This window comes from Brachypodium distachyon, chromosome 5 (assembly GCF_000005505.3).
Source record: "Brachypodium distachyon strain Bd21 chromosome 5, Brachypodium_distachyon_v3.0, whole genome shotgun sequence".
Lineage (NCBI taxonomy): Eukaryota > Viridiplantae > Streptophyta > Magnoliopsida > Poales > Poaceae > Brachypodium > Brachypodium distachyon.
This window is the reverse complement of record NC_016135.3, coordinates 16,005,110-16,017,700: the sequence shown is the minus strand read 5'-3', so window position 1 is coordinate 16,017,700 and position 12,591 is coordinate 16,005,110. Positions and strand designations below refer to the sequence as shown.

General features: G+C 45.5%; 2 protein-coding genes across 2 annotated transcripts; both read right to left on the bottom strand.

Moving 5' to 3' along the window:
- Nucleotides 1-1,073: 1,073 nt before the first annotated feature.
- On the bottom strand, nt 1,074-5,803 carry LOC100821985 (cyclic pyranopterin monophosphate synthase, mitochondrial). The gene is made up of 5 exons (XM_024456111.1): nt 5,157-5,803; nt 3,785-3,924; nt 1,771-3,064; nt 1,571-1,668; nt 1,074-1,424 (listed from the first exon to the last, which is right to left on the bottom strand). Exons 2-3 carry the CDS (start codon nt 3,884-3,886, stop codon nt 2,486-2,488), a joined length of 681 nt encoding a protein of 226 aa, XP_024311879.1. The 5' UTR covers nt 3,887-3,924; nt 5,157-5,803; the 3' UTR covers nt 1,074-1,424; nt 1,571-1,668; nt 1,771-2,485.
- A 3,902-nt stretch (nt 5,804-9,705) lies between these two features.
- Nucleotides 9,706-11,741, bottom strand: LOC100822506 (amino acid transporter AVT1I). The gene is made up of 3 exons (XM_003581267.3): nt 11,370-11,741; nt 10,629-11,245; nt 9,706-10,400 (listed from the first exon to the last, which is right to left on the bottom strand). The coding sequence occupies exons 1-3, from the start codon at nt 11,596-11,598 to the stop codon at nt 9,885-9,887; spliced, it is 1,362 nt and encodes a 453-aa protein (XP_003581315.1). The 5' UTR covers nt 11,599-11,741; the 3' UTR covers nt 9,706-9,884.
- Nucleotides 11,742-12,591: the final 850 nt, after the last annotated feature.

Below are 12,591 nucleotides of genomic sequence, written 5' to 3'. Positions count from 1 at the left end.
GAGTTTATTATCATATCCTGTTTCACGTGGCAGCTTCTTTTCACACCACTACTGCAACCTTTGTTTCAAAAAGATCATATTAAGCCAGTTTCTTGGAGGACAATATTTTTATACAGGAAAACGCATCAAAGAAGATTCAGGCTGAAGGAACCAGGGTATCAATTAAGAGAAATGACAGAGATGCCAGTGTTAGGTTGTTGGCTTGGGGGGATACTAGTAACATAAACCAGAAAAAAAAAACTTTGCCTGCTTGGATCTCTCCAGACAACCACGTGTGATCTTTGCTCGATTTCAGAGGTCATTGTTTGGGGCTTGGGGGGATACTAATCAAGGTTTATCCAACAAACAGCACAGGGGATGCTTAAGAAGAATTCAGTACATGTGGCCCATACATGTTTACCGTAAGGCAATACATATAGATATAAGAGAGCAAAATGTACTTACAGTTTCCTAATCAAATGTCGGTCAAACAGCAATCTGCAAGATCTGTTGGGGATAGAGACACCGGGGATCATTGACCCAAATCTGCATTTGCTGTAACATAGGGGTAGCTGCATATTCTCCCCTTTCAACTGACCGGGACAACTAATTCTGAGTGGTTGGGACTGGGCCTTGCACAAATTGACTTCTTCAGATGCCATCATCAGAGAGAATAAATACATTTCAATAGCCAATCAGTATTCAAAGGCAAGAACTAACCTTTTTTTTAGGGAAGGCAAGAACAAACTAGAATGCCAGACAATTGTGCATCCGTCGGTTTCAGGTTGCCGATGGATGTGTCCAGATTACAGCAAAGCACTGCAAAAACCTGCATGCCAATATGTCAGCTCAGAGTATTAAATTGTGGCTTCGCATATGTTCGAATATTCAGTACAGGTGTTCATTTGTCTGAATTAAAAACCACATGGACATAGAAGAATCCCAACTACTTCAGATTTGCAGGGATCATCAGTAATGTGATAATGTCATGTCAAGGACCGTGTCTCCTGAAAATTACTGCTGTTTTGTGGTGCCTGTGCGAGAACTGAAGTATAGGTCATATCAGCAGCAAGCAACTTAAACCAAAGCAAACATGATCAATGAAGTAAGAAGGCACCGAAAAGATTATTTTTGTGGAGTATTTGCATTGTCGTGTTCTACAGTCACTGTCTCACCTCCTGCATGTTTGGCCTATAGCCTAAACTATTCCAGTTTCCACACTAAGACATTCGGACCTATTCTCCATAACATGCAGAACAAATGTTACACGCATTATGTCAGCACAAACTAACTAAATGGGGGACCAAACACCACCTAAAATGATTTGGATGTGCGATACTTTTGCTGTTCCTTTTCCGTGTCACTGTCCCACTTCCAGCATCATCGAGATGAATTAAGTAAAAAATTGTCATGTTTCAGAACATAGAGATGAATGTGTGTTTACCCTGCATCATCAGAAAGTAACCACATCATCAGGATAACAGAAAGAAAAGATGATACTAGCACATATAGAAAGAAACTTGTATCTGTAGTTGGTTATGAACCAAGCAACAGCAGTTGGGCAATGTTGGGGTTACGATTTTGTCATTACCTGCGAATAACTTTGCCATGCCGATAGGAACCCAGGACAAGGAATTTGGATGTTTTCATTCATCAGCATCAGAAAGTAGAATGAAGGCAAACATATACCTGCTCCATCAAGATATAATTAAGATGTCTGCCAAAAGATAATGACATTATATAACACTGACTATTAATGAAGATGCAATAATTTATAAATAAATGGCTTACGATAATTGAAACTGATGTGTCTTCTTCTGTATCATCGGGCACCTAAAGTATTTATGCGCATACTAAGTCAATCTGGGTACAAGACGAAATGCAGCCAATGACTCCTATTCTATGGTTCACTTCTAATCCCCATGGTTATGCGAGGATGCATTGTTCCACCTTGTAATCAAACATGAATAGATTGTTCAAAACACATGAATAAACACATACACAGTAAGATCAATATTGTTGATATCACCACACCAACTACAGATTACACAAGTCAGAATCTAATCAGATAAAGGACCCAGATGATAAAGTTTGAAGTGCAATTCTGGAGTATTTTGATCTCGTGAGCATTAGAGGTCTCTCCATTGTACAACTAGACTGTCTGTTTATGCACTCTTCCAATCCAGCCACAAAAATATCAACATATTACATCTACTCCATCTTATGTTGACTTGTGCACAACAGTCTACATAAGATGCAGCAGTACTGAAGGAGAATCTTTAGTTGCCAACATAGTGTAATATAACTAGTCATTCTGAAAACATTGAGAAATGCCTTTACAACAGGCAGAGAGTTCAAAATAACTTTAGCTACTGGCTCAGAGTTCAAATATCTAGCAAGCACGCATATAAAGAAAATAAAAACCTTCTGGTGTCAGAATTGTAAAATTTCACTATGCCATATCAAACTTTCACTTCATATATCCCAAGAATAATAACTGAAGCCTCTAACTCCTTGACCAGTTTCCACTCTTTCCCCCAGATTTGTGCTGGAGGCAGATATCCGTTACACAAATGTCCTTTGAAGCGGCTTTGCACATGTCATAAACCGTCAGTCCGGCAATGGCCACGGCAGTCATTGCTTCCATCTCAACCCCTGTTTTCCCGCTAGTTGCCACTTCCCCTTCTATGATGACACTAGAGTCCTCTTCATTGAGAGTGAGATCAACACGAACATGGGAGAGATTGATGTTGTGGCACAGGGGTATGAGGTTGCTAGTTTGCTTCGCACCAGTTATTGCAGCTATCTTTGCAACAGTTAGTACGTCGCCTTTGGCAATCTGGTTTGATGCCACCAAGTTAAACGCCTTTTGTCCTAGCAAGACCCTGCAGCTGGCTATAGCGACTCTCTCACTGTCTTGTTTTGGTGAGACATCAACCATCTTTGCCTGGCCACTGCTATCAACATGGGTAAGCGCTGGTTGTACCTCCCAGGCTTCAGAAGTTGGCTGGGCTGGCTGCTGGGGAGGACTTGAACCACCCAAAGGACTGGGTGAAGGAGATTCACCAAATATTGATTCCATTTCCTGTAATAACAAAGTTCAAGATTCTTATTAGCTATTACTGCAATTATCATTCATTTAAGTACCGAATGACAAAATAATCATGTTACAAACATTTTTGTGAGGACATTGCACAAGGCCAAGTCAGAAACCTATAACATGTGGTGCAGTGAAAGGCGGTCGTACCGCCGCCACCAATTGACATCCGTATAGGAGTAAAGAAATTATGCATACTATAATTCAGAACCAAAGGAAACAGATTCAGATAGTAAATTCTAATTCAGGAAAACTTGGAAAAAGAAAATGGCACACAGCGGACAAGAATAGACCAAACTCAACAGCGCTACAACAGGGCGTGATTTTAGAAGTACAAGACCAGCTTACGGCTCAGGAATAGAGGAAAAACGGGCTATCATGGTCATGTTGGACACCAACCTGAAGATATTGAAAATGCCACATGCCAAGTACACAACAATTCCATGGTATCCATTATCCAAAGAATCAGACAACAAATATGCCAGACAGTCTAGACATGTCTAGTTTCAGTAAGATTAATACTCCCTCCGTTCCATAATTCTTGTCTCAAATTTGCCCAAAAATGGATGTATCTATTCCTAAAAAGTGTGTAGATACATGTAAGATTTTGACAAGAATTATGGAACGAAGGTAGTACTAGATAACAGTATTGGAGAATAATAGACTACAAACAACAAATTATCAAAAGAGAAGTTTTGGATGTGTAACCTTATTAAGCTCCGCTATAGCATCAGAAGGAATCCCAGTAGCAAAGCATTTCCAGCTTCTACTCCTCATTATTGTCGGGAGGATGAAACGGAAGATGGACATAGTAAGCAAGCTAAGCAGTTGCCGTACACTTAACAATTCTGCAAGGAATAAGCAAAAATTAAAAAACATGGAGAAATTGTAGCACATAGATATGCTCTACCTTACCAATAACGGGAATGCATCACGGGAGCCTGCTTATTTGAGCAGCATGCACAGGGTTTTGACAACGGGTATTAAAAGTCAAAATAAAAATCCAATGCAAAACATGGAACAACTTTTTCAATGCAAAATACAAAAGTACATGAATTGTTTAATTTAAAACATAGAGTCCCACTAATAGTCCATTTAACATAAAGGTTCACCAATTGTCCATCATAGTACATCATCCCAATTGCTACCATACTACACACAAAACTAAGTCTGAAAATTATTAGAAATTTTGATAGTGATTCTTTTGTACACATCGCCACCCACGACATGCACTTAATAATATATATAGCACAAGGCATAACAACAATGCAGCTTATAACACCAATACGACTCAGAAATAGGGACAAAACTCAGAAGACTTCTCGCGGACCAACTAAAGACCATAACTAGCTGTATAGTCATCAGGACGATTTCTTAAACTGTGCTTAAAATTATTCTAAAAATAAAAACGCTTCAAATTCATAACTATGCCCAACCCTATCTTAGAATAGGCAGAGATCTTGTAAACAGGTGCTCTAGAGCTGAACCCATACTGTTTTCTCTCTAGATTGTAAGCTCAATAGCTCCTGTATACTGCACCAATACAAATTACTTGTGCCGAAACATGCAGGTGTCAATACACTCGTCGTTTTTTCCCCTAAATTTGAAGTGCTTCCTCATAGTATTGAACCATCCATTCCAACAAATAAGAACAGAGTAAACCCTGTTGCACATCATGCAGTGCTACAGGGTACAGACTAAAACAATAACCAATTCATAATCAGCCTACCCTTATCTAATCTAGCTGATTGACTAATAAAGGGACGTATTTGTTTTGCTTTATCTCAACCCAAAAAAAAACTTCTGCGTCTGCATCAGTACAAGTACTAGAATTATAATATTAGCAAGGGAGCTGCACAATTATGATGGCAAGCAAATCCAGAACATTTACACAAAATTTATGGTTCCTTGAGATGTTAAGAACTACCGGTTACACAAACTCTAGATTGAACTAGGCTGCCACCTGCTAGCATGTTACCGCACAATTAATTGGACATTGCATCTGCAAGCACTAAGACCACGCAAACCTACTGCTTCCGATCAGCAGATTACCAAGACGGAGACTGGGATGAGAGCAAACCAGAAATCGATGCGCCAGTTGATGGTGGCGTAGCGTGGGTGTGGAACAGCAAACGGCACGGTGGCGGGGCTTCGCGACGAAGCGGCAGCTGGTGGTAGCAAGCTTCAGGTCAGTTGACCTCGTAGGCGGCTACTAGACCTCTGAAGAACCCTAGGCGTACGGGCGTCTGATATTGGGTTTGGCCATTCGATTGTGAGGGCAGTGAAGGGACAGCCCATGGGGATTTATCTTTCTTCTCTCTTTAATCCGAAATTGACTTGCACAGAGATTCTATAATTCATTGAAAGGCTGAATTATATGGTCTCTGCATAATTCATCGAGACTCTGATTTGGTCACATGCAAGGGCGGAGGACCCGGTAGGGCAAGGAAGATTTGGGGAAGATTAAGGAGATGCGACGGGAAGCTAAAGGGCGGGATCTGTTCGTGGGGTGATTGGAGGAGAAACGGTCGGGAACAAGAATTGCAGGGGAGATAGATATCTGCGGTGGAGGCGCTCGCACGAGGAGGAAGACGAGCGACGGAGCGAGGGGGCTGGGGCGCTCGGCAGCGGTGGCGGCGCTCGCTCGAGGAGGAAGACAAGGAGCTACGTGGTTGGGCCGTCGGCGCGCTCGGCAGCGAGATGGGAAAAATTACCAAGCAAAGGAAAAATGATAGTGCACTCTTTTCCTCAGCGTGAAACTATAGGTGGCTATCGGGCCGGCCCGGCTTGGCCCGGCACGTAATCGGGTCTGGCCCGGGCAAAGCCCGACGAAGCCCGGTATGAAATGTGCCGGGCTGGTCGGCACCTTAAGGCAATATCTCGACCCAAGCGCGGCTCTAGGCCCGGTTCGGCCCGGCCCGGCCCGGTAAACCCGACACGGCCCGATAAGCCCGACGGGCCTTAAAGAGGCCCCTTGAAAGCACTCGACAACCTTTTGTGTGTGCGCCAGCAACTAAAAATGGGTAAAAATAGGCCTTTTCTGTAACTTCGCATAACAAGCAAGACTAGACTAGTGGTTAGCACCAGGGAAGGAATCACTGGGAGGTCTCAGGTTCGAGTGCCAAGGCCAACACATTTTATTCCTACTGTTGGTGGATGCAACGACGCTTGGATTAACTATCTCTCGGCTCCATTCCCGTTCTGGTGTGGCATCCACGGCTCGTAATTTCATGATTTTGATCATCTTCCTTGTCGGTTCGGCTATGATTCAATGGTTCAACAACCTGTCTTGCGAGGGGTGTGACCAGGCCACCGCGCGTTCAACGATCTTAAGTTCTCACCCGCTGGAGTGTGCGTCTCAGTAAAACCTAGAACGTTAGTAACACTTATGAAGGTTTGATTTTCTACATTTTTCGTCACCAGAGATTTGGAGAAATATCAAAATACGATCGGCGCGGCTAGAGAACTTGGCTTCAAAGATTTTTGTTATAATTTTTGGTTTATCCGAAATCTTTGTTGTCGTCTTAATTTTTCGATCAGTTTTATTTTGTTCGTTGAATAAACAAAGTCAGATCGTTGTTCTAAAAAACAAAAACAAAAAAAGAAAACGTGGGAGATAAATGAGCTGAGAGCTCCCACCGTACGCCTAACTGAGAAAAGGTAGTTTAATAATTCATGTGATGTAAAAAATGTGTGGCCAGTTGATACAGTCTGACCAAAAATATGTGGTTCTGTTGGCAAATTAGCAAAAACTGGAGCTAGTGAGACGGGCCCCAAAACCCGTGGTTTCTTGAAATTTACCCGGTTATTTTGCCAAATATCTATGGGTGTGTCCATATCTCAGGCACCTGAATTTTTAAGTAAAACATTTAATTCTTGGTAGATAGTATCAAACTCACTCATTTCCTTTTCGTTGCGAATTTTAAAACACAATCTAGATCCAACGACTGAACAATCAACTTATCTCTAACTAAAAATCATGCAACTTGGGTATAAAACAAACCCGAATATCTATTTTGTTAAGTATATAAGTATGTAGATGTTTCTGGAGACAAATATTACTATATATTTACTCTTGTAAAGACCTAAACTTCATAATTCACCTCCATGTATTTATGCTTACTTAAAACATTGGATTATTATAAAAATACATTGCATTAATATTATTACACACTTGATAGTTTATACCTGTATACGATGCGATATTGTTTTTGCATTAAATCTATTGAAATATTAAATGTTAAAAACAAAATGTTATAAGAATTAATAAAAAAATACAAACAAACATATTAAAATACAGTTTGCAATTATAAAATATAAATATTAAATGTTATAAGTCTGTTCTACGAACGTCGTACCTAAACAATTTTTTGTGTTCGTCCATGGTCACATGTATGCTTTCGACTAGACGGTCAGCTCTACAAGACGAACTGAATCATGGTCTCAGATTCCCGAAATGACTTATGATTCAAAATGTCAACTTTCAGTCAACTCTTCCAACTTATATCAAAATCAATCTTTACAATTTTCTGGGTATTACACAAAATAAAAAACAATCTTCAATGTCTTTGAAGTTCTTTCCAAGTTTTCAAATCAGCATCGATCTTCGTCTTATAAGTTACAACTGCCTATTACATCAGTCAACAACTAATCTACACCGGGGCATATAACATACGGGTTGATAGTTTGGAAACTGAGAAAAAAAAGTTATAAGGGGATCCAAATTCATTGAACTTACAATGGAAGTGGAGGTTGCCACTGCTTCCAGGATCCAAACTCCTCACTGTCTCATGCACAGCAGGTCTCTCGTGGGACTGCGGTGTTGCCTTCGCCAGCCGCCGCGGCACACGTCCTCCCGCCCTCACGTCCGTTGCGAGGTCACAAGTTCATCGACGCGATGTCGGTATGCGACCCGGAAATCCCCTCGCCGCAAAGAGAGAGCCCCTGGCTGCACGCACGGTGCCCGCACGTGGCTGCAACCTGTGGATGCCGGCAAAAGCTCTTCGCCCCTGCTATCGGCGCACCTTCTTGCCACCGTCGGGGCTTCAGTGCCTGCGCGAGTCAGGGCCCTGGACGGTTGGACCGCTGAACGGCACATGTAATTGGGCCAGAAGAATTGTTTTTCCTTTAGAATATTTGGGCCAGGTGAAATGGTAGACAAGCCTGACAGGCTAACGAGCATAGTTAGGCTCAGTTGAATAATTTAACGCTAAAACCAACACAAAAATCTCCTATTCTGCGTGCGGTAATTAGGAATTTTGGATTTTCAGTTTAGCCAACAAAAAACATGTGATTTTCTCTTGTTTAATTTTGCTGATGCCAACAAATCAAATAACTTCTCCCTCTTCCCTTAAATGCATTCCGAGTAACATGAATGCTGCGTTTCTTATAAAAAAAACTGTGTGCAATTTACAAATCACACGCGAACGTCGGAACGTGTGTGGCGCCTGGGCGGCAGTGAGCCGCGAATGGCGCTTCCGGGCTCCGAAAACCACATCCCCGGCCTTCCAAACCCTCCACGAGCTAAACTCCCCGCCCTCTGACCCTCTCACCAGCAACGAAGCCGTTGACTTCGCGGTTTTAATTCCCCAACTTCCACCACATCACATCGCAGACCCGCAGCAGCACCCAAGAAAAGCAAGAAGCTCGAAGAGATCGAGAGAAGCGGCAGCAGCGGCAGGGGAATAGCAAGGTGGGAAAGTCAAGCGGAGCGGCGGCATGGACCGGAACCTGAGCGGGCTCCTGATCGGGTGCGTGGGCGCCGCCATGACGCTGCTGGCGTACGAGCAGACGTTGGTGTCCAGCACGCAGTGCATCGGCGCCGGCCTGGTCGTCCTCATCTGCGCCCTCTGCATCAAGGAAGGCATCTTCTCCTTCTGATAGAAGGCTTCTATCCTCTCTTTCCGCCTCCACCAGCTCCTCGCGAGCCTCATGTCAGTCCTGATGGAAGGCTTCTTCCTGTTTCGTTATCAGTCTGCAGCTTCATTTCCACTACTTGTCCAGTTTCTGTAGCTCCGGTTGGTCGGAACGTGTAATCTGTGTGCAGCATGTGCTTTGTTGCCAATCAAAGTTGATTTATCTTGTAAGGAGTCTTGTGTATGTAGTTCTATCTCAGTCTTGAATGATAGCTTCAGCTAGCTTGTTCTTCTCTGCTCCTATGCTATGTTGCTTTGCTCCTGTTTGCAATTATATGGATTTTTGTTGGTGTGCCGGCTGTTAATTCATCTCTTCAGTGAGTAATCTTCTGCTGCGCGAGAGTTTTTCTTCGATTGAACCAGACAACTTGGTCCAAAAATAGAGAAACAAGGAAACCTCCAAGAGAGAATAATTTCACCTAATCCAAGAGTAAAATGGTTGACTTAATGTGCCCACGTGGTGTTTTTTCAAGATATGCTCCACTAGTGTTTATCCGCAAAATCCGAACGCGTTGGGGAACGGAATTTGCAGGCAGAACTACAGTACAGCACTCCTATGCACTCGAATTCTTACACAGTGGAATCCGATGGCCGGAGTGGTCTGCTCAGCCACGGGCTACGGTACGTTTGTTTGGATTGTTGCACTTTTCGTGGGGAGAGTTGGTACTTCTCCGTAATTTACCTGCTTTTTTAGCAACAGAAGCACATGGCCAGTATCTGAAACATAACGTATTGACATAAAATTTCTCTGGTCTTGTACTAGCCTGCCTCATATACAACTCTTATGGTAGAACCACAATACTCTGCTGCTGTTGAGCAATGAAATTACATTTCAACAGAATACCAGCCCGGACACCGGCGTTACCATGTCAGACGTGAACAATTGGCTTCGATCAGAACTCGTCAATAATCTTCTTCACGGAAGAGTAAGTCCCGCTTGCGGCAACCAAGGAGCCAAGAACGATGATGGCGCCGATGAGCGCAACCTCTGCCCTGCTGCACCTCGCCAGGCCAAAGATCTTGAGGTAGCAGATGCACGGGAGCAGCATCGAGGCCATGACGCTGAGGAGCGAGCCGACGAGCGCCATCAGGTGGCCGAAGAAAGGGACCGTCAGGGCTATGATGACCGTGCTGAGGACGATGAAGGTCCTGATCAGCATGTTCATGGACCTCTTGTTGTTGCCGGCGAGCAGCCTCTCTTCGATCGCTGTCGCCACAGGGGTCACCATCAGAGCGTACTTGGAGAACGGGTTGATGAGGGCCGTGTATATTGCCAGCCTCGAGCTGAGCTTTCCTTCCGGGAGGTTCAGGGTCACCTGTGATTCGACCTCGTCCCCGTACATGAGGTAGCCGAGTATGGCCATGGATCCGTAGTTGAGGGTGCATGCCACGAAGCATATGACCAGTACCTGTGCAAGTAGAACACGGACAAAATCATCAATCAGGGCAGTGATTAAGACATTGGTCGGTATGTATAGAACACTGTCCAGTCACTGTCAGATGTTTTCTTCCCCTGATTTTCAGTACCGGATTTCTTGCACAGTGCTAAATGCAAAGACAGACATACTCCGTACTACTAGTAGAATTTTATACTCCGTGTTTTTTTAACTGAAGTCAAAATCATGTACTGTACTCACCTTGGAGAACTTGTCCTTTTCCTTCATGGAGTTGCACAACGTTGGGAATATGGCATGGCCACAGTAGCAGAAGGTGTAGAGCCCGAGAGCAGTGGGCAGGCCACGGACATTGAGCAAGGAGGTCCCCTTCCCCTGAAACCCGACGCCGTCGACGACCGCAGCCCAGAGCACGCACAGGACCAGGACGGCCGACGCGAGCACGCCGCTGGCGGACACGTAGGCGAGCACGCCGAGGTTCCTGAGCCACGTGGTAGGCAGGATGGCGACGGACACGAGCACGATGAAGAGGGGCTTCCCGGAGACGACGAGGAGCCCGTTGCCGAGTCTGAGGCTGGTGCCGGGGAACAGCTTGTCGAGGTTGTCGCCCTCGAGGATGAGGAAGCCGATGGCCACGAGGTAGAGCTCGGCGTACATGAATGCCGAGACGGCGAAGCGGCCTTTGCGCCCGAACGCCAGGGCGCCGATGTCCGGGTAACCGCGCACGGCAGGGGACGCGCCCATGCAGCGCTGCAGGAGCTGGCCCGTGTAGCAGCAGACCATGGCCACGGCGAGAAGGAGGATCAGGCTTAGCCACCCGCCCTCCGCCAGCGCGTACGGGATGGACAGCAGCCCGACACCTGAACCCCAAGATTAAGATCGGTCGAGTCAGTTGCAAGGTCGTCTGACTCTGTCAAGGAGAAAAGCCCTGACTGCACGGTACTGGAGCAAGGAAAAAAGGTTCGAGTTTTCTGGAGTACTGGCCTGAGAGGGCGTTGAGGCCATTGAAGCAGGTCCGTAGGGACGTCGCGCCGGCGGTGTCCGGCGGGCACTGCGCCTCGTGGTCGTGCGCCGCGGCGGGGTCCTGCTTGCCCGCCTGAAGGCCGCCGTGCGCGCGGAGGAGGGGCTGCTCGAAGTCCGGGAGCGCGCCCGCGGGCGAGTCCACGTCGCCGGGAGGATTATGGTGCGGAGCCGCTCCTCCGCCAATGGCCATCTTATCCCCTTGGCGTCGCCCGCGCGCGCGTTGCAGCTAGGTGGCTCAGGAAGACAGGAACAGAAACATACGAGCTGTGTGCCGCTACGGGCTGATCGATATGCCTGGCTGCTGTATAAAAGGGAACGCTACGTTGTTTCCTTCCGGCGGCCAACGGGAGGCCCACGACTCCCGTGTGCCGCGCGGCCCGTGCATGCGGATGAAGACGAGGAATTATGATCGGAGAGCAACAGTTTGCACGGAAATTGGAAACCGCGGTGTTAAGATCTGCCGTGTGCGTTCAAAGCTTTTCGTACGTACGTAGTACTAGGAACGGAGTAGAGTTCCCTTTCACCTTTTGTTCTTAAGAGAGTCTCCGAAAGGAGAACGTTGTTGGGTACACGGTTGTGAGATGTCACGTCTCTTCTTACGAGTAGGATCCCCTACCCGTTGTCTGCATGCCAAACTGTTTGCATTCGTATTTAGGCCGGGGGTTTCATCAAGAAAAAAGAAAAAAAAAACGTTGTCGTCACTCTATTACATTCCAAACCCGGTGGCGCCCAACAAATTGAATATCACTTATTCGTCCAACAAACTGACTTTTTTGAAAGATCGATCTTAACAGTTAAAGGACTGAGAGCTAAGTCAAATATATATACTTCGTTTTTTCAGTACAGTACAGCAAAGACAGCAATATGTACAAGCTCATGCGGTAGCTATTATGCTCAAAAACAGTAATATGTACAAGTTCGAAAAGAGCGAAGGCCTCTAGCGTGCATGCAGGGTGGCCCCCTTGGCCCTTGTGAGGAAGGTAAGGGCAGTGGCAAGCACGCACGCGGCACGCCGAGCCAATCCAACGTTGGTGTCGAGCGAAGGCCATGTAGAACCCCCCTTGAATCTGTCATCGAATCAAAAGTTGGATAAGGGGGGTGGTAATTAAGCCGAATTGCCGCATTAGCACTTCCACTTCAGAGTTCAGACTCGGTATCTTCATCTACGCGCTCCATGCATGTT

Excerpts from the sequence above, each read along its gene's own strand:
- LOC100821985 (XM_024456111.1), bottom strand. The coding sequence starts at position 3,886 with ATGTCCATCTTCCGTTTCATCCTCCCGACAATAATGAGGAGTAGAAGC. Across the intron at positions 3,065-3,784 it reads CTATAGCGGAGCTTAATAAG|GAAATGGAATCAATATTTGG; the intron begins GTTACACATCCA and ends TTGTTATTACAG.
- LOC100822506 (XM_003581267.3), bottom strand. The coding sequence starts at position 11,598 with ATGGCCATTGGCGGAGGAGCGGCTCCGCACCATAATCCTCCCGGCGAC. Across the intron at positions 11,246-11,369 it reads TGGCCTCAACGCCCTCTCAG|GTGTCGGGCTGCTGTCCATC; the intron begins GCCAGTACTCCA and ends CTTGGGGTTCAG. Across the intron at positions 10,401-10,628 it reads AAAAGGACAAGTTCTCCAAG|GTACTGGTCATATGCTTCGT; the intron begins GTGAGTACAGTA and ends CTACTTGCACAG.